Consider the following 21,155-nt stretch of genomic DNA (forward strand, 5'->3'; position numbering starts at 1 on the left):
AAGATTCCTACAACGACTTCAAATGAATTAATATATAATAAGTATTGAATTTACAGTCAAATGTTTTACGTACCGTAAAACCGCCTCTATTTCAAGAATCCAGTGTTAGGATGGAATGTGGTAAAAAAGAATACTACAACAAAAATAAAAAAGAGTAGAAAAATCCAGATTACCTTATCTTGAATACATTTGTCTTTACATGTTAGTATAAAAATAGTATTTCAATTAAATTACTAATAAGAAAATAAAATAAAAATAAAAATATATATAATATGAAAGAGAAAATGGAAACAGAAAAGACAAGAAGTAGAAGCGTAGAGAGTGGGGGAAAAAGAATCACCAGGGGATTTTAAACCAGTTATCTTCTGGGAAAGAAAATCAATCAAAAAAGTCATTATTTATCTTTTTTTGGGTTTTAAAAAAATTATTTATCTAAATATTTATTAATATATCATAAATTTTTATGAATTTAAGTTATATATACTCGCGATGCAACATATTTTTATATTGTAAATTTAACTGATTATAATATCAGATTATTACTTTATTTTTCAAGTTATTATATCTAACTTGATACAAATTCAAGTCGTATTATTTATTGTTGTCGTTAGTTTGGTTAGATTAGATAATACACATTTCGTTTCACTATAAGTGTGTTTTACTTTTTATAACTAGTAAAGTTATTGTTATGTGATCGGATATCACAAATTCGAGCTGTGAAAAGAACCTTAAGGTAAAATTGCATACAATAGACTCTTAACTTGTAGTACGACACTTTCTTGGATTCTGCATATAACGAAGGATTAGTGTAGTTCCGAGTTATTTTTTTTGGTTTACTTTCTGTTATAATCTATTTAGAAAAAAATGTCTCTTTCTAAATTTGACAACTTTTTAATTAATTCTGACATCCATATTCTATATTTAAGATGCAAAATTTAGCGAAATTTTGGCACATAAAATATATTTTTTGCGTAATACCACAACATTCAAAAATCTCCCTTATTTACTTAACTTGATATCCGACCAAACTAAGACTATTAAATTAAAATGGAAGGAGTAAATATTTAGAATGTCAATATATATATTTACACCTCTTTTTTGGTCATTATATTTAACATCTTCTTTGTTTTGTTTTTATTTCTGAAATTTATATAATTTTGTTTTATCTTTTGACTATAGAAAGAGAGAGAAAATTAAGAAAATAGCCTTTCCTTATTCTAGTGTCATTTTCCAAGATATACTCCCTAGGAATTTTAACACTAGAGTCCCAAATTCCCCCTTCTTCTTCTCTACTTCTTTTTCTTTTTCCATTTCATCCATTGCCTTTTTTTGAATTCCTTTCTTTTCTTTTCTCTCCTCTCATTTTCTTTTATAAAATTAAAAAAAATATTCCCTTCTTTTATTTTCTTTCTTTCACATCACTTCACTTCTTCTTCATCCTAACATATCCATTATTAAAAGAAGAAAAAAGAACTTCTTTTTTCCACCCAAAATCAAACTTGAAGTTTGTCCATCTTTTTCTTTCTTTTTTTTCTTCCCTTTTTCTGCATCTCTTGTTAGTGTTTTTGTGCAACTTTTTGCTCTATTCTCTAGGCATATTATTATCATAAATTTGGGGTTTTGGTGTTAAAGTTAAAGCTCCCCTAAAGCAACAACAACAACAAGAAAGAAGAAAAAGTCACTATTTTAGAAAAATTAAAGAAAACATTCTTGAAATCTTGTTGTTTTTGTTTTAGAGATTTTCTTTAAAAATCCATAAACATGCCCTTAGAAGGGGTTTTCATTGAAACCCCATCTTCTTCTACAAAGCCAATTCCTGATCTTTCTCTCAACATTAGCCCTCCTAATAGTTTAGACCTTTCCGGTCGTCGATGTGTTAGTGAAGTGGGTAAAAATCATGAGAGATTATTATCAGAGTTCAGTAAGACAGGAAATTGTCTTACTGAACTCTCGTTAGCTCATCCCACTAACACTACCACCACTACCGCAACCGTCACCAACGCCAGCATCAATGATGACATGACAACAAGAAGGGGTTTTTTAGACCACCTACCAAGAAACCCTTATTACAACAACCATCACCATCATCATCAACACCATCACCAGAGTCAAAATTATAGCCATATAATGCAACCAATGAACCAAATAAATCATGGGGTTTCTTCTTTAGATGTATCGGACGGTTTACGCCCTATCAAAGGCATCCCCGTGTACAATCACAACCGTTCATTTCCTTTCTTGGCCACTAATTTGGACAAGGAGAAAGATCCAAAGATGTGTTTTTACCCATCATCATCTCCTCCTTCTTCTTCTTCTCCTTCTTCGTCTTCGCCTTATTTCAATAGTAGGTTTAATGGGATATCATCACCGTCTTATCATCACGTGCCACATCATCATCCTCTCCAATATCATCATCATCATAGTCAATATGGTCATGTTGGAGGATTAGGACATTCTCATCATGAAAATATTGCAAATTCTCATAGTTTGATGAGATCAAGATTTTTACCAAAACTTCCAGCTAAAAGAAGTATGAGAGCACCAAGAATGAGATGGACTAGTACACTTCATGCTAGATTTGTTCATGCTGTGGAACTTCTTGGTGGACATGAAAGTAAGTTATCAAGAGTCGGATCCAAAATTTAATCTTGACAAATTCAACATTTTTATATTCATTCTTAGTGAATTTTTTTGAACCGTACTTCCATTTTTCTTGTCAAAATAGGGGCTACATTCCCTTCTATATTTGAGTTTCAATTGTTTACCGATTTGAGTTTATCATCTGTTTAAAATATCGAGTTCAAATGAATCTATATGTCAATCATTTCAATTTTTTTTTTTTAATGTGATTTGGGGTTTGTGATATATAACATTATATTTGAGAGTGTGAGAAATGAAGAAAAATGTCTAATCTTGAATTATGTATTTTGGTTCTTGATTTTTTTTAGGGGCAACACCAAAATCAGTGTTGGAGCTAATGGATGTGAAAGATCTTACTCTAGCTCATGTCAAAAGCCATTTACAGGTACTTAATTAAAAAACAAATACTTATTCAATTTATTTCTTAAAATTTATATTAAGTCAAACGATGTCGAGTGAGTAATATTTTTTTCTCTGTCAAAGGTCCCTTAGCTCAGGATGAATTCCTCCGGCACAGTAGCCAATGAAAATACAGTGAATGACTGAGTGAATGAATTAAACAAACAAGTCTGATCTTTCTGATACTATCAGACATTAAAAATTATAAAAAAATAAAAAAATTGGGGTAAAAATCAGGTTGGGGGGGTGGGGGGTACTAGGGTTTTGTGTAACAGACAAAAGTAAGTCATCATTATTCAATAATACAAAATGCCTCGTGATTAATGAAATAATTCCAAGAAAGAAGCATTTTGACTCAAAAAAAATTTCATAGTTGAAGCACTAATAAAATTATCTTCATGTAATATATAAGTCGATAGGATCGATTACATTACACTTTTTAAGGTGTAGTCCTTCGATCAATTAAGTCATTGTAAATATAAATGTTTTATGTATTGAATTGTTTGAACATTATTTCACGAGAAGGGGAGCCTCTTAATAAAAGCAATGATAAAGCTATCCTTTTATAAATAATTATAAGTCAAATACGACTCATGTTTACATTATACTTCTTGAAATGTGGTTCTTTTCCAATTGACCTTATGTTAATATGGATGCTTTGAGTACCGGATTGTTCTAATGTTATTTGACGAGAGTTAAATGTAGGGTACTTGAGTTTTTGATTTTCTTGAAATATTTTTTGTTTATCATTTGAAAATAAAATGTATTCCTTTCCCAATGCAGATGTATCGCACTGTTAAAACTACTGACAAACCAGCAGTTTCCTCTGGTAAGTTGTCCTGCTTTTAAGTCTTTTTACTTTTCTTCCCCCCTTTTTTTTTTCATAATAATAATAAAAATAAAAATAATAATAAGTTTTCTTATACACATTTTGCACACAAAGATGTCGATAAATGTTTGATGTTCATCTATTTGACTATTTCATGTTCATGCATTATATTATTGTGTGTATCTGTGTTTAATAAGTCATATACTAGGAACAACTTCTACCAAACGATAGGTGATAGACGTAAAGGCATGATTAATAAAGTACTACTCATAATAAAGTCTTTCTCATATTCGAAATATAGATTTGATTTAAACGATCATATATAACATATGAGTTCGATCCATATATGAAATTCATTTTTTTTACAAAAGGAACGAGATACAAAAAATTATCTTTGATTAATATTAATATTTACATGTATATTTTAACCTCTTATAGCATTTAAATTGATGGTATATTTCTCATGTTACTAATTACATTCCTTAAGAAGTTATCTTTTATATGATCTACTCGTATAATTTTCAATTACATTGTTATTTTCTTGAAGGGCAATCAGATGGATCAGGAGAAGATGATCTCACAACAATAGGGAGTACCGGTGGCGGTGACCGGGCGGGTCTTTGCCGGTTTATGGATCAGAGAGGAGGATCCGATGGATCTTTACAACCCGACCCCGATTACCCGTCTACTACAACCTCTACTCTTTGGAGTAACTCTTCAAGGTACGTACATTCATAAGTTTTTTATGATGTGAATGCTGCAGAATTGTCGAGCCAATGAATTCTGGACACTAAATCTTCACAACTAAATTGCAAGATTCATATGTAGGTTAAGTGTTGCATACAAAGTCGTTTTTGTTAGGAAGAGATTCTTCTAATATGAAATTTTTCATCGTCAATTTGAATTGAACCAATTCTTAATACGAATAATGAATATCAGATAATATATTTTAAAGTAGGGTAGGACTTTTGAAGTAATGATGGAGTAATGAGTTTGCATTGATAAAGGGTGATAGATATAGGTTTCTTTTTCTTTTGCATGAATCTTATAAATATGCAAACCCACGTCCATCATTTTTTTCTAAAGAATAAAAGACTTCTTGTGGCAGCTTTTGCTTTTGTTCTTCAATTTCTCCCTTTTCTACTTTCAACTCCTTTAATTTATTCCAATTTTAATTACACATCTGACTCATCAATTAGTCTCAATCGTTTGATTTAACATAAATTTTCAAAAAATAATTACTAAGAAAGATTTTTGAAATTTGTAGTCTTAAGTAAATCTTAGATAATATTTGTATGCTTGTATATCATTTCATTAACGATAAAAAAATAATATTAAAGTTAAAATATTTGTAATTAGGGAAAGACGACATTCATTTTGAACAGATTAAAAAGAAAAAGGTATCATATAAATTGAAATAGAGGAAATACTACTTTCTACCCTTATTTTCTTTTTAAAAAAAAAGATTTTTAACTTATACACACTCACATTATAAAATAAATATTTACATTATCAGGTCACTTAAAATCTTCAAGTAACATTATATGAAGAATGAAATTTATAATCTTAGAAATAATTAAGTAGATAAAGATGACCTCATAGTAGAAGACTAGAGGTGGAGCTAGAATTTTGAATGATGAGTTTCGAGATTTAATTTTAGAAAAGATAGTTTATTAAGTTTTAAATAACATATTTATACATATTAATTAAGTAGGTTTTTTTTTTTGGTTAAATAGGTTTCTAATTAATAAAAATACAGAATGTGTAGAATCGTGATTTAAAGTATATAGGTTCTTATAACAACTTCAAATTAATATTACAATAATAATTAAATTCACAGTTTATATTTATAAATGTACATTAGATTTCTTAACAAAAGGTACTTGGTCACGTGAACCATGAGCCTCTGGATCTCTATTAATATGATTTGCATTAAAGTTATCGAGTTATATCGAATCTATAAAATTATTGTAGCTCCACCCTTTCTGAGTGTATAATTTTTATGTGTATATATAAGTTATATTTTTTTCTTTTAAATTAAAGAGACAAAAAAGAGAGAGAACAGTACTCAAATGGTAAATTAATTAGGATTTTTTTTGATAAGAAAGCAAAGATTACTGCTGCTTTTGTTTTTTCTTTTCTTTCTTTATTCTTTTCCTTTTGTGGATTTTTAGAATTGTTTTTATTAAAGAGAGTAATAAACTTTTCTTTTTCTTTTTTATTTTGTTTGCTTTATTGTTATTCTCTTAACGAGGAGAAATTTTGGCAAATAAGTCCAAAAAAAGGGGGGGAAACAGTATCTTGACTTAAGTGCTCTACTTTTTTCTCAAAGTAATATTTATTTAATTTTGTGAACGTGTGTTTGTCTTCTTCTTCTTTTTTTAAATTATTTTTTTCATTTACTTAAAATAGAAAAATATAATCAGATCTTGTTATGATCAAGTTACTATGTACATATTAGGATAGTGAGCTTTTATAAATTGTTTTTTTCTTCATAATTAAATTCTTAATTCCTATTTTCTTAAATATTTAATCAATACAATTAAATATCTAAAATTAGCTATGAGTGTAGCTAATAGAATTTCATAATAATGCATCACTAATTCATCACTAAATAGAATTAATAAAATTGTCGCGATTTTTTTTAATGGTGTATAAAATCCCCACAATTACATTGGATACCATATCTGCAGGTTTTTAAAAAGAGGATCTTCTACATTTTTTTAAATGAGTTGTTGGAAGAAGGGACTTTTATTGGTCCTATTGTACGTTGAAAAGTTTTACCTTGACCGGTCTACAATTATTTTATTAAAAAAGAAAGTTAAAACAAGCACTATAAATTTCAAATATCGGAGAGTTTGAAGTAACAATAAAATTATTTTTATGTGATTTATAAACTATTTACATCACACATTTTAAAATTTCAATTTCATCATAAGATCCTAGAGATGATTAATATTGACTTTGTATTTGCTATAGTCCAAATATTAGTAAGAAAGTATTCAACACATTCATTTGTGATCCTAGGAGTGCATGGATAGTACTCCATTGCTTTCCACAACTTTTAGGTTCGTTCGAACCTAATAGCTTTGGCTCAGACTTTATATATATACACGTGTTAAATATATATATATATATATATATAAAAATAAAAGATACTCGAACCATAATATTCAAACTTTGGATTCATGCCTATTTAGCTCCTATCATGTTAGGTATGTTATGCACGCTTCAGTTGTTCAAGCTTGTACGTAAGAGGTGTTAGAGTGTCCCACGTTGACTGAAAAATAAGTTTATTACTTGAAAATATTTTTGCAGCAGTAGAGAAGGATGGTTGCAAGCTAACTCCAATGATGCAAATGGCCTGATGAGATCACATAGTTTTCCATCTCAACAAAGATCAGGTCACCAAATAGAGGTATTTAATTTTCCCTCAAACTTTTCTTTTACTTTTTTAATTGACAAATTTATGTCGGCCATATTATCTGTCTTTTAAGATTTTTGAACGCACATAAGAAAGACATTCTAATAGTCATAACTATAAGAGCAATTGTCTGAACTATTACTATATGTTTTCTCTCATAAACGTCTCACTTATTGTTCACTTGGTTGAACAATAAGGCTGAATTTGGGCAGGGCAGGGTGGGGTGGGGGTAGTATATGTTTCTTGATTTTCTAAACCATCAAATAATTTAAAATAAATTCAATTTGGAAAAAAAGGTCAAATAATATGGAGCATAAGTAGTATTTAATTTCTATATCTAATTATTTTATTGATCATGTTATCTGTCTTTTAAGATTTTTAAACACTCTTAAGAAAGACATTCTAATAGTCGTAAGTATAAAAGTAATAGTATATACTGCTGATATTTATCTTTTATAAACGTCTCACTTAATTATCGCTTCACTAATTAGAACAATAACGTTGAATTTAAAATAAAGAAAAGTAGTATATGCCTTCTTGAATTTCTAAAACATCAAATAATTTTAAAACAGATATAATTTGGCAAAACAACAGATAATATGGATCGAAGATAGTATTTAAATTCTACATGATTTTGCCTTTCTCGTATTTAATTTTCCATCTTTATTTGAAGAAAACTATATATGATTAAATGAACTAAATATATCAAGACATTATATTGCAGGAATGTAATTCATCAAGGCCAAAAAGCTACAATATAGGTTCTAATTTGGATCATCAAAAAAATCCAAGCTTGGAATTCACATTAGGAAGACCAGATTGGATTGAAAAGGATCATGAATGAAGCTAAGATACGACTCGTTCGGATCAAAGCATGGGCATCTGTTATTAAGATGTTATTAAGATGGAGCAATACTAAATCGATGAATATATCATTTTAATTAATTAATTTGATCTTGATTTAGTTGATCATTATTTCTGTAATTTTGGAATGGGAGAGAAGGCATTATGAATATGAAAATATTAAGAGGTTATATATAAAAGAAAGCAAAAAAAAAAAGAGAAAAAAAAGTGTAGATGGAATTATTTTTTCCCTAAGGTAACATAGCTATTTTATTGAATTTTTCCTTAGGTTTCTCATGCATATTTTAACCTAAGTGGTTAACGTATGTTTTTTTTAATACATGATCGAATTTGGTCGGTATTTTCCGGGAAGAAAAGTATGTTTTTTTATAACTTTTTTTTTGGTTGGTTTTGTTAATCTTTGTTTTTTAATATTTCGGAAAGAGTTGATATTCAGGGCAATAATTTTTTTTATATTATCAGTATAATTTTACCGTATATTGAACTTTTTTGTTATATTATCTTCACTTTTTAAGGAAAAATCTCATTTTTGTTCTAGACCTATAAGTTCAGAGATAGATGTAAACTTTTTTTTATCAATCGAAACACGTAGTTCACTCATTTCACGTTAGAGCTACTTTTAATGCCATGACAAATACTAGACGATTTACTAATAACCATGATATTAGTGAATCAAAAGTAATCTAATTTAAAAACTCAAGTTTTTCATTTTTTAAAAATCAACCCAATAATTTTACACATGGTAAAAATAATTTTATAATATCAAAAACTGTCCTTTATTTCTTTTCCTTTTTTGGTAATTTCAGGACCACGTTGAAAATTAAAAGAACTCCTTTTTTCATGAAATTTAGTTATTTTTGGACTAGATATGTACGAATATGAACTCTTTGAATTTTAAACGAGCTTGATATACAATTATAGTATAGTTTGGAGGCTAAATTGATAATTTTAAAAATTTGCCTGGCTCACTTTTTGACCATTTTGGTCAAATGGGACCACATTTTGACTCTTTATCAAAATGTCAAACATTGTCCTGTATATTACTTTTTTGACCTCTGCACTGTACTTAATTTCAATATGTACTTTTAAATTGGAAATCATTAATTTTATATTTTTCATTTTTTATATTTAAGATCATAATTTTAAAATTTTATAATCATACAAAAATGTTATGATATATTTAAATCATAAGTTTCAATTTTTTTAACATATTGTACCAATTAAAGAAAGACGACAAAAAAATAAAAAAGTGTGTTGGATTCACCCTACTTGTTGATGAAACAATGAATTTGAGAGGACTACCACCTAACGGATCAACAAGATTTGTATGGAATGTCCTACTCCTGGTAGAGGCGAAGTCATGATTTAAGAGTTTATGAATTCGAAATTCTAATTTTTCAAAGTTATTGAACTCTAAATTTGTTCGCATTGAATGAAATAGTTAATACAAATATAAAACTTATACGTGTTCGTCTGAACCCACAATTAATGAGTTAGCATCGCCCTTGCGCTTGCTTGAGTTTTTCGATCAACCAATCTCTTATTATAAAAATATATATGAGTTAGCACCGCCCTTGTGCCTGCTTGAACTTTTCGATCAACCAATCTCCTATTATAAGAACATATGTTATTAGTCGAATTAGCCCATCCATCTCTCTAGCCTATCATTTGTTGGTCTTTGGTACTACTCTTATTTTACACGATCCAAGAACTTCCATAACGTTGGCGTGATTCAGTTTGAGCAACGGATCCTGACGTGATACATCCTCGTATGTCGATTCCGCTGATGACTCTTACCTCTCTTTGGGAGCCCCTATCTTTTCAAGAAAATGATGCGAGAACCCTTGAAAAACAAAAAATAAGATCATTCTATTTGGAAAAGAAATATAATATCAACTTTCATTACACAAATTTAACAAAATATTACATTCTCATTCAACATATTCAAGATTTCAAAACATATTCTACCAATACTTACCAACTGGCAACATCATCAAATTCTAATGAACAATTTACAGGCCAGTTTCCAACCATAACAAAAGGCTCAATATAACCAAGCTCTCACTAGTCTCCGCGCATATGGACCTTAATGCACGACGAGCTTAAATACCCACCATATATATTATCATCACGAAAGGTGTTAAAGCACAAAAGCATAAATATATATTGGTAGTTGGTACTATTCACCATTCAAGACTTATTCATAGAAATGGCTGCCTCCTTTTCTTGATTGTAAGCATGATTCATCATGCGTTATGGTTGTGTCGCAAATGTCTGGTGGAAGAGTAAGCGGATAGTGCTGATCCTGTCGCGTTCAAAGAGCGTTTGGCAAGACTTGCACTTTTCTTTGTTGCTAGCCATATAGTCCAGAAGAACCCAATCCAACCTGAGGCCCAAATAACACGAGATAAGACACTCAGAGATGTAACGACACAGAGCAAGCAGCATGCTTAGTGTTCTCCAGTGTCACTAGACAACACATTTCAGAGGGCGCATAATCAAAGGAGGACAGTCCGACATTAAATAAGGAAATGCAAACTCCAAAAGCAAGGACACGTAAATAAGAAGCAGAGAGAATATCAAGTTTCCACTAGTTTGCCCGAAAGAAGTCTACGTTTGAAGAGAAGAGGGGGAAAATGAGCTATTCTCAATCGAATGACTTGGCTGAACCCTGTACTAAGTGGCACCCATGCAAAACTAAAGTTTTCTAGAACTACATTTTTACATTAGCCCATTAACTGCCAAATATGTTTAAGGTAAAAAACAGAGATAATGGTAAAAACACACTTATAGTATCACGTTTTTGCGAGTTTCCAACCTGAACGATGGTGATATTTCAAGTAGGAAAGGGGAACAACTGATAGTTGAAGTGTGTTTTGATAAATAGTTGATGACTATTACGTAGGAAACTCGCAAAAAAGTGATACTTTAGGTGTGTTCTTGACCATTAACTCTAAAGAATACATGGCCTTACGGAACTTAGAGTTTCCTTGACTTCTCCTAGGTTATCCTTTTCTAGGTGGTCACCGTGAGAGGTAGCGATTGGGAATACGGGTGTAAATGAGGGGGTACAAAAGTATGATGTATAAGCAACGAGTAAATCCATACTCACTGAAGACAGATATGATGGATCTTTACTTGGATGTGCAGGCATCAACTCTCATTAAGGTGTTGTCTTACTCTAATTCGATTGTATAATATCATGATGACACCTTGCAGGTGCGGAATAATCAATTAAATATATGGGAAAAATAACATATTTGAAAGCTAAAACACGTGAAAAACAAAAAGAATGTGCTCAAACTGAAGCAGAAAACAAACTTCCTTCTGTATACCTGTAGCCACAATCACAGCGAAAATTGCTGTAATTGTCATAGTGGAAATGACAAATACAGTAACTGATAGAGCCCCAATATAAATTGCAGTTAGGCAACCAAAGAAAAGAGCCAAGAATCCTCCTGCAGCCACTAACGACATGAGAAGAGAGATCACAATGGCATTGACAGTTGCCGCGATAAAGAAAACCATAAAAACCAGCAATCCTGTCAAAGCAAGAAGAGCAATCGTCCCCACCTACATAAATGTTTAGCAGTCGAAGAAATAGGTTAGTCTCACAAACTTAGGAGCTTCAGAAGAAAAATAACCTGGATCAATATTCATAATAAAACAGCTAGCAAAGGAGATTGAGCAGAGAAAGAGTCTACGAATGTTCGTTTTCATCTCCTCTCAATATTCACACACACCCTTCTCATTCTCCACCGTTTTCATCTTTCATATAATGTGAAATGTTTAACATGGGTAGAAAAGAAAGCAGGATCAGTTGCTTTATCACAATACTTTGTTTCATTTGAGAACAAATCTCACACGGGATGCCAAGTATAACATGTAAAAGCTTCAGCAGAAAACAGAAAGCTCATACATGCATTAAAAGAATGTTAAGTACAATACAATTAAGTCAGTTTTTGAGCAAATGATATTTTACCGAACTACCTTCTTCGGACTTTGAGGATCTCGAATTCAGCTAGGTCCATAATTCTGGAACGCCTATATGAATCACGATTCAGCTCTTCTTTTCCACTCCCATGGAAATGACTACTCTTACTAAAGGATACTATCTAGCCAATGATAGACCTGGCTATATCCCAAAACGAACACAACTTTCAAATTTTACTTCATGCAATTGATCCTATATGGCTGATTTATGAAAGAGGACGGACTCCCTTCATATTTTACTTAATGCAATTGATCCAAGGTGTGAAGTGGGAGAGAAGGGGTTCCATAACTGGGGTCCCATGAACTTGGATTAAATAAATATATATATGTATAAATATGATATTAATCTCTTGACTAGTTACATCTTTTTTTATAACCCAAAAAAAAGAAGAGAGACGTAACTGGTCAAGATATTAATAAGTATTCCACTTCTCTCTGGAGTTTACTGAATGTGTGTTCCACCCCTACCCCCCTTTTTGATAAGTATGTGCATTCCCCCCTTTTCTAAATGAACTAAGTTCAACAATAATAAACAAACACACAGAATTGCACATTATCAATATATTAGACAAAATTATACAGAAAATAAAACACGAAAAATTAGGACATGCGCAGAAGAACTCCTATAAACTAACAACAACATGTCTAGTGTAATCCCACAAGTGGGTCTGAGAATGGTAGGATGTACACAGACCTTACCCCTACTTTTTGGATAGAGAGATTGTTCCGATAGACCTTTAGCTCAAAGGAAAGAACTCCTATAAACTAGGTAGTTTAAATGATTTATCCTTGTGCCAACAAACATAGTTATGACTCATTACTACAGTGTTTGAATTCAATTTGAAACTTCCCCTTTAAAAGGGTTAAAAATATAGTTCTCACAGAAAACGTTCTATGTGTTGAGAAGTGTGGGAGCCGACACAAGAGGTCATCTTTAAGTAAAAAGGTCTTTGATTGCCAGTATTTCACCAATTAGTAACCAAGATCCCTAATATTTACCATTCTGGCCATGCTCTATTCGAAAAGACAAAATGAAAAACCTTTCTGAGCATTCTCTGTCTCAACAGAGTCTAAGAAACCTGATATAGCTTACAACAAAAACTGTCAACGTTTCTCTTCTGCTCCATGAAGAGTTCCTTTAGTGGTTTTGGTCCTACCAGTATCCAAAGAAAAATAATGGCTCTCATATGCTACCTAGGCATGATACAAAGTAGATTACATATAAATCAGATGAGACAAATTAAATATTAGAACGAAAGAGAAAAGGTTGTTGGGTATATTCTCTGAAATGAAATAAACATAGGAGTTAAGGTCGATAATCGTGTCCTCCACGATTGCATATTTAGGACCCTTTACCAACAAAAAAGAAAGTGCTTCTCAACATAAATATGGGGAGATAAAACAGATCTAGAATGACCAGAAGCCCGAGAAGGATTTCCTTTTGTTAAGTGTGGATATGGTAGGAGAGTGTTGATGAAGTCTGTGATCTCTATAGGGTCAGCACGAGAGCAGTATCCTTAGAATGAAAAGAGATGAAAACGATGTAGAATAAAGGTCCATTATTATTACTTTCATCAACCACTTGACAGAGAAAACCTCGTCTTAACATCAATAATAGAGTCAGAAAGAATGCAACATTTCTGAAAATAAGCACAGTACTCATTATTCTAGCGGTATAGTTAATACTTTAACAAAAATAAAATGATCATTTCTACACAAACTCTATCTCACAGGAAAAGGATAAAAGGTCCAAATTTTGGCAGAAAAATGTACAATTTGCAAGTCAAGACACAAAACCCTAAAGAATTTTTTTTAAAATAAAAGGGCAGCCACGTGCACTAGGCCACTGCTATGCGCGAGTTCCGAGAAGGGGCCAAACCAGAAGGGCCCTACTGTATGCAGCCTTACCCTGCATTTCTGCATGAGGCTTTTTCCACACCTTGAACCCATGACAACCTGGATCACATGGCAGCAACTTTACCAATTATAGACGCCACTGTGCCTATACCTTTCCCAGGTATCCCTAAGTTATTCCAGTAGTTCTATTGGAGTTGGATCAAAGGGAATGCTTGTCAAATCAGCTACTTCTAAAACTACCAAGATAATGATTATAAACATAATACCTTTTGTCAAAATAAATCGCCCGAACGGTCTCCTATGAAATTTGTACCTTCTTGTTTCCCTTCTCTAATTCTAGTTCGGGGTCTCTAGAAAACTAATTCACATGCCATTTCTCCTCCAGAAATTACTTCCAAAGAAAATTAAGCATAAACTCTCCGAACTCAAATCCTCATAAGCTGCTCAAGCACCAAACTCTTGCCCATAGCAAACATGGAATACTCTTTTACAGTAAAGCAAAAACACAAAAGCTAATGCCATAATAACTATAAATCCACCAATTACTTCGAAAACTAGAGAAAATAAGCCAATCAGAAGAACCCCATATAAAATCAACTCCCAAAAACAAAAGCTCAGATATAATGAACGAACCTTTTACATTATTCATTACCCCATCTGAAGTCAATTCTGAAATGCTGAATCTTTGATATAATAATCTTTATAAAACTAACTGAAACTAACATACAGCTAAAAAGCAAGGAGGGCAAGGAGAGGGCTTCCTCAGAAGGTCAAATTACAACTTATGAAATAATAATTTGAAATCCACAGTCAACATGAAAAAATGGTACAATAAGCCAATCTGAGAAAATCCCGTTCAAATTAGCTCTCAAAAATTGAATCTTTAACGTAATCATCACAAAAATAACTGGGATTATCTTACAAAAATAACAATAACGCTGCAAAGATCCTAGCAATCAAACTACAGACTTTGATACAGTAATTTAAAATCCATAAACAACTTGAAAAACTACCAAAATAAGCCAATCAGAGCAAACCCCGATCAAATTAACTCTCAAAAACTGAATCTGTGATATAAATCATAACAAAACAAACTGGAATTAACTTACAGAAACAAAAAGGAGTGCATACAGAAGGCTTCCTCAGCTAGCCTATTTGTTTCTTTCATCAGTCTAATTACAAAACTTGGATACAATAACTTAAAATCCATAGACAATTTGAAAAACTAGCAAAGTAAGCCAATCAGAGCAAACCCCAGATCAAATTAACTCTCAAAAACCGAATCTTTGATATAAAACATAACAAAACAAACTGGAATTAACTTACAGAAACAACAAAGAGGTCATGCAGAGGGCTCCCTCAGTTAGTCTGTTTGTCTTTTTTAAAATCCATCATGTTATGCATGTTATCCACGCTCCAGTTGTTCAAACTTGGACATATGGGGTACGTAAGAGGTGTTAGAGTGTCTCACATTGGTTGACAATTAAGTTGTTTACTTGAAATATTTTTAAGCAAATGATATATTACCAAACTACCTTCTTCGGTCATTGGGGCTCTCCAATTCAGCTAGGTCCATAGTTCTGGAATGCCTATACGAATCATGATTCAGCTCTTCTTTTCCACTCCCATGGAAATGACTACTCTTACTAAAGGAAGCTATCTAGCCAATGATAGATCTGGCTATATCCCAAAATGAACACAACTTTCAAATTTTACTTGATGCAATTGATCCTAAATGGCTTAATTACGAAAGAGGATGGACTCCCTTCAAATTTTACTTAATGCAATTGATCCAAGGTGTGAAGTGGGAGAGAAGGTGTTCCATAACTGGGTTCCCATGAACTTGGATCAAATAAAAATATTTGTATAAATATGATATTGATGTCTTGACTAGCTACATCTTCTTCCTTTTTTTTAACCAAAAAAAAAGGCGTAACTAGTCAAGACATTAATAAGTATTCCACTTCTCTCTGCAGTTCATTGAATGTTTATTCCACCCCTACCCCCTTTTTGATAAGTATGTGCATTCCCCCCTTTTCTAAATGAACTAAGTTCAACAATAATAAACAAACAAAGAGAATTGGACATTATCAACATATTAGACAAAATTATACAAAGAATAAAACACGGAAATGCGCAGAAGAACTCCTATAAACTAACAACAACAACAACATGCCCAATGTAATCCTACAAGTAGAGTCTGAGGAAGGTAGGATGCACGTAGACCTTACTCCTAACATTTGGGTAGAGAGGTGGTTTCCAATGGACCTTTAGCTCAAAGGAAAGAACTCCTATAAACTAGGTAGTTTAGATGATTTATCCTTGGGCAAACAAACATAGTTATGACTCATAAGTCATTACTGTGTTTGAGTTCAATTTGAAAACTTCCCATTTAAAAAAGTTAAATATATAGTTCTCACATCAAACGTTGTATGTGTTGAGAAGTGTGGGAGCCGGCATAAGAGTAGGACATCTTTTAGTAAAAAGTCTTTGATTCCCAGTATTTCACCAATTAGTAACCTAGACCCTAATATCCACCATTCTGTACATGCTCTATTCGAAGAGACGTAATGAAAAGCCTTTCAGAGCATTTGCTCTCTCGACAGACAGTCTAAGAAACCCAATATAGCTTACAACAAAAGCTGTCAATGTTTCTCTTCTGTTCCATGAACAGTTCCTTCAGTGGTTTTGGTCCTACTAGTATTCAAAGAAAAAATAATGGCTTTCATATGCTACCTAGGCATGATACAAAGTAGATTACATATAAATCGGATGAGACAAGTTAAATATTAGAAGGAAAGAGAAAAGGTTGTTGGGTATATTCTTTGAAATGAAATAAATGGAAATAGGAGTTAAGCCACGATTGCATATTTGGGACCCTTTCCCGACAAATAAGAAAGTGCTTCTCAACATAAATACGGGGAGATAAAAGAGATCTAGAATGGCCATAAGCCCGAGCAGGATTTCCTATTGTTAAGTGTGGATATGGTGGGAGAGTGTTGATGAAGTCTGTGATCTCTATAGGGTCAGCACGAGAGCAGTATGCTTAGAATGAAAAGAGATGGAAACGATGTAGAATAAAGGTCCATTATTATTACTTTCATCAACCACTTGACAAAGCAAGCCTTGTCTCAACATCCTTTGTTTTGGTGTAAAATTGAGGTCTCTAAGAAAATACAACTATAGAGTCAGTAAGAATGCAACATTTCTGAAAATAAGCACACTACTCATTATTCTAGCGGTATGGTTAATACTTCAACAAAAATACTCAAGCTCTATCTCACAGTAAAAGGACCAAAGGTTCAAATTTTGGGAGAAAACGTACAATTTGCAAGTCCGGACACAACCTTAAAAGATTTTTTTTTAAAAAAAGGACAGTCCAATGCACTAAGCTTCCAATATGCACGGGGTACGGGGAAGGTATGGACCACAAGGGTCTATTGTACGCAACCTTAACGTGCATTTATGCATGAGGCCGTTTCCACAGCTCAAACTCATGACCTCCTGATTACATGATAACAACTATACTAGTAACTTTACTGGTTACAAACGCCATGGTGCCTATACCTTTCCCAGGTATAACCAAGAGTCCCCAAGTTATTCTAGTAGTTCGATTGGAGCTGGATCAAAGGGGAGGCGTGTCAAATAAGCTACTTCCAAGAATACGATTATAAACATAATACTTTTGTCAAAACAAATCACCAGCCGAATGGTCTCCTCTGAAATTTGTGCCTTCTTGTTTTTCCTTCTCTGCTTATAGTTTGAGGTCTCTAGCAAACTAATTCACAGGCCACAACCACATTTCTCCTCCATTTTGTTTTTCAAATTAAATCACATAAACTGTCCAATTCAAATCCTGAGAAGCAGCTCAAGCACCAAAATCGTGCTCATAGCAAACAAGGGATACTCTTTTACAGTAAAGATAAACGCACAACCTAATATCATAATAACTATAAATCCGTAAACTACTTCAAAAACTAGTAAACTAAACCAAACAGAAAACTCCCATATAAAATCAACTCCCAAAACAGAAGCTCTGATAGCATGAACTGAACCTTCTACATATTCATTACCCCATCTGAAGTTAATTCTCAAAAATGAATCTTTAACACAATCATCACAAAAATATCAGGGATTAACTTACAAAAACGATAATGACGCTGCAAAGACCCTAGCAATCAAACTACAGACTTTGATACAGTAATTTAAAATCCATATACAACATGCAAAACAATCAAAATTAGCCAATCCGATCAAAGTAACTCTCAAAACTGGATGTTTGATATAAATCATAACAAACAAACCAAAATTTCACTTACAGGTACAATGAGCAGGTCATGGAGAGGGCTCCCTCAGCTAGTCTATTTTTTTCCCCATCAGTCTAAACTTTGATACCATAATTTAAAATCCATAACTTGAAAAACAAGTATAATAAGCCAATCAGAGCAAACCCCATATCATATGAACTCTCGAAAAACTGAAGCTATGACATAAACCGTAAAAAAAAACTGGAATTAACTTACAGAAACAACAAGGAGGGTATGGAGAGGGCTCCCTCAGCTAGTCTATTTGTATTTGTCAGTCTAATTACAAAAAATTGATAAAATAGTTGTAATTCCATAAGCAACTTAAAGAACTAACATATAACTCTCAAAAATTGAATCTTTGACATTAATCATAACAAAACAAACTGGAATTAACTAAAAAGAAACAACAGGGAGAGGATGGAGAGGACTCCCTCAGCTAGTCTATTTGTTTGTTTTCATCAGTCCAAGTCCAATGACTTAAAATCCATAGACAACTCGAAAAAAATAGCAGAATAAGACAATCAGAGCAAATCCAAGATCAAATTAACTCTCAAAAACTGAATCTTTGAGATAAATAACAAACCAAACCGGAATTAACTTACAGAAACAACAAACAGGGCATGCAAAGGGAAATAAGCCAATCAAAGCAGACCCCAGATAAAATTTACTCTCAAAAACTGAATCTTTAATATAGACATAACCAAATTAAATGGAAATACTAATAAAATAAGCCAATCAGAGCAAACCCCAGATCAAATTTACTCTCAAAAACTGAATCTTCAATATAATTATCCCAAAACAAACTGGAATTGACTTACAGAAACAACAAGCAATGCATGCAAAGGGCTCCTTTAGTTAGTCTATTTGTTTTTCTTCCTTTTCAGCTGTCCAAATTACAAAACTTGGATATACAATAATTTAAAATCCATAAACAACTTAATAATTAACAAAACAAGCCATCAGAGCAAACCCCAGATCAAATTTACTCTCAAAAATGAATCTTTAATATAAAATTATCCCAGAACAAACAGAAATTTAACTTACAGAAAGAACAAGGAGGGCATGCAGAAGGCTCCCTCAGCTAGTCTATTTTTTTTTTAATCAGCTAATAACAAAACTATCAAAATAAGCCAATCAGAGCAAACCCCAAATCAAATTTACTCTCAAAAACTGAACCATTAGTATAACCATAACCAAACTAAATGGAAATATTAATAAAATAACCCAATCAAAGACAACCCCCCACATCAAATTAACACTCAAAAATTGATTCTTTAATATAATTATCTCAAAATAAACAGAAATTGAACTTACAGATACCCCAAATCAAATTTACTCTCAAAAACTGAATCTTTAATATAACCATAACCAAACTAAATAGAAATATCAGTGAAATAAACCAATCAGAGTCAAACCCGCATCAAATTAACACTCAAACATTGAATCTTTAAATATGAGTACAACCAAACTAAATGGAAATATTAGTACAATAAGCCAATCAGAGCCAACGCCATATCAAATTAACACACAAAAATTGAATCTTTAACATAATTATCTCAAAATAAACAGAAATTTTAACTTACGGAAACAACAAGAAGGGCACGTAGAGGGCTTCCTTTGCGAGTCCAAGTGTAAACATTATGAGCAGTATTTTTTGAAGCTTGATGAAGCAAAGGAACATTTTCAGAAACAAACCCTTTAATCCTCTGAATAAATTGACCATTATTATTATTATTAGAAGAAGAGAAAATTGCTGACACAAAGCGATTGAAAATATCAAGAAGAGTAACCCCTTCTTCTTGATTCATCCCTTTTGATGGTTTCTTGAAATTTGTTGAATCAATAGTTTCACCATCATCAATTTTGCCAAGAAATTCTCCATTAGACTTTTCTTCAGTAGTGTCTGCCATAGCCAAGGGATTGAATATCTCAAACTGTTCAAAACTCACTTGGTCATTATATAAAGGGTGTATTTGGATCTTGATTAAAAGGCAGTACAATTTTGTCCTAATTTTGATGGTTAAGATTTAAGAATGTTGTGTTTTAGCCTATTTTAAGGATTTGAGATAATAAATTAATTTATTATATTAGTTAATCATTATGAAAATAATTATCGAAATATTAGTTTGATAGTGATAAAGTTTTTAGACAATCAATAAACCTAAATCCTTGAATAGTTGTGAGAAACTAAGTAGGCGTTTAGACAATGGACAAACGGGCCCCAAGTTGTGCGGACTCGCATTTGAGTAATTCTTTAAAAATATATTATTTACGGACAATTTGATATATACACATTGATATTTTTGAAAAAATTTAAGTAATATAGATATAAAAATACATCAGTTATGATAATATCTCTTCTTCGCCTTTTGGATTTCTTCCAAGTATATGTATTGTGATTCATCTAAATTCAAGCACATATAAAGCTTATCAATGCTTTTAATAGATTATTTTTTTTCATTTTTAAGGGTTCAAACTCAAAATCTTTAGCTTGGAGTTCAGAATATCAATCATCCTATTATAATTTATATTAATAAATGTCAGTCTCAATCTCAAGTTAGAAGTTGGTTCAATAAATTAATGAATAGCAAATAGATTATACTGCAATACCCCCCTCAAGTTGGAGCATGGAAATCAAAAATGCCCAACTTGAAAAGCAAGAAGTCAAACTGAGTTTTGTCAAGAGCTTTGATAAAAATGTTTGTCAATTGTGATGATGTTAAAACGTGCGACGGAGAGATCAAACCTTCATTAATTGCATCATGAATAAAGTGACAATCTACCTTAATGTGCTTTGTTCGTTCATGAAAAATCAGAATTTTTGCAATGTGCAAAGCGGATT

At 32.0% G+C, this 21,155-nt stretch overlaps 2 protein-coding genes across 4 annotated transcripts; one reads left to right on the plus strand and one right to left on the minus strand.

The window, feature by feature from the left end:
* Window positions 1–1,480: 1,480 nt before the first annotated feature.
* LOC129896440 (transcription repressor KAN1-like) lies at window positions 1,481–8,267 on the plus strand. Of its 3 annotated transcripts, none has more exons than XM_055972350.1 (6): window positions 1,481–2,614; window positions 2,949–3,025; window positions 3,823–3,868; window positions 4,416–4,590; window positions 7,190–7,286; window positions 8,017–8,267. In XM_055972350.1, the coding sequence occupies exons 1-6, from the start codon at window positions 1,762–1,764 to the stop codon at window positions 8,134–8,136; spliced, it is 1,368 nt and encodes a 455-aa protein (XP_055828325.1). In that variant the 5' UTR covers window positions 1,481–1,761; the 3' UTR covers window positions 8,137–8,267. The 3 variants fall into 3 exon arrangements, with proteins under 3 accessions (XP_055828325.1, XP_055828336.1, XP_055828320.1); XM_055972361.1 differs by having other exon boundaries at window positions 4,425–4,590; window positions 7,187–7,286; XM_055972345.1 differs by having other exon boundaries at window positions 1,483–2,614; window positions 7,187–7,286.
* A 1,739-nt stretch (window positions 8,268–10,006) lies between these two features.
* On the minus strand, window positions 10,007–20,330 carry LOC129896478 (uncharacterized). Its single transcript, XM_055972401.1, has 3 exons — window positions 19,897–20,330; window positions 11,492–11,729; window positions 10,007–10,542 (listed from the first exon to the last, which is right to left on the minus strand). The coding sequence occupies exons 1-3, from the start codon at window positions 20,221–20,223 to the stop codon at window positions 10,403–10,405; spliced, it is 705 nt and encodes a 234-aa protein (XP_055828376.1). The 5' UTR covers window positions 20,224–20,330; the 3' UTR covers window positions 10,007–10,402.
* Between the last annotated feature and the right edge of the window lie 825 nt (window positions 20,331–21,155).

Source organism: Solanum dulcamara, chromosome 1 (assembly GCF_947179165.1).
Source record: "Solanum dulcamara chromosome 1, daSolDulc1.2, whole genome shotgun sequence".
Classification (NCBI taxonomy): domain Eukaryota; kingdom Viridiplantae; phylum Streptophyta; class Magnoliopsida; order Solanales; family Solanaceae; genus Solanum; species Solanum dulcamara.

Excerpts from the sequence above, each read along its gene's own strand:
- LOC129896440 (XM_055972345.1), top strand. The coding sequence starts at position 1,762 with ATGCCCTTAGAAGGGGTTTTCATTGAAACCCCATCTTCTTCTACAAAG. Across the intron at positions 3,026-3,822 it reads ATGTCAAAAGCCATTTACAG|ATGTATCGCACTGTTAAAAC; the intron begins GTACTTAATTAA and ends TTCCCAATGCAG. Across the intron at positions 4,591-7,186 it reads CTTTGGAGTAACTCTTCAAG|CAGTAGAGAAGGATGGTTGC; the intron begins GTACGTACATTC and ends ATATTTTTGCAG.
- LOC129896478 (XM_055972401.1), bottom strand. The coding sequence starts at position 20,223 with ATGGCAGACACTACTGAAGAAAAGTCTAATGGAGAATTTCTTGGCAAA. Across the intron at positions 11,730-19,896 it reads GTGCCCTTCTTGTTGTTTCC|GTGGGGACGATTGCTCTTCT; the intron begins GTAAGTTAAAAT and ends ACATTTATGTAG. Across the intron at positions 10,543-11,491 it reads CGCTGTGATTGTGGCTACAG|GTTGGATTGGGTTCTTCTGG; the intron begins GTATACAGAAGG and ends TTTGGGCCTCAG.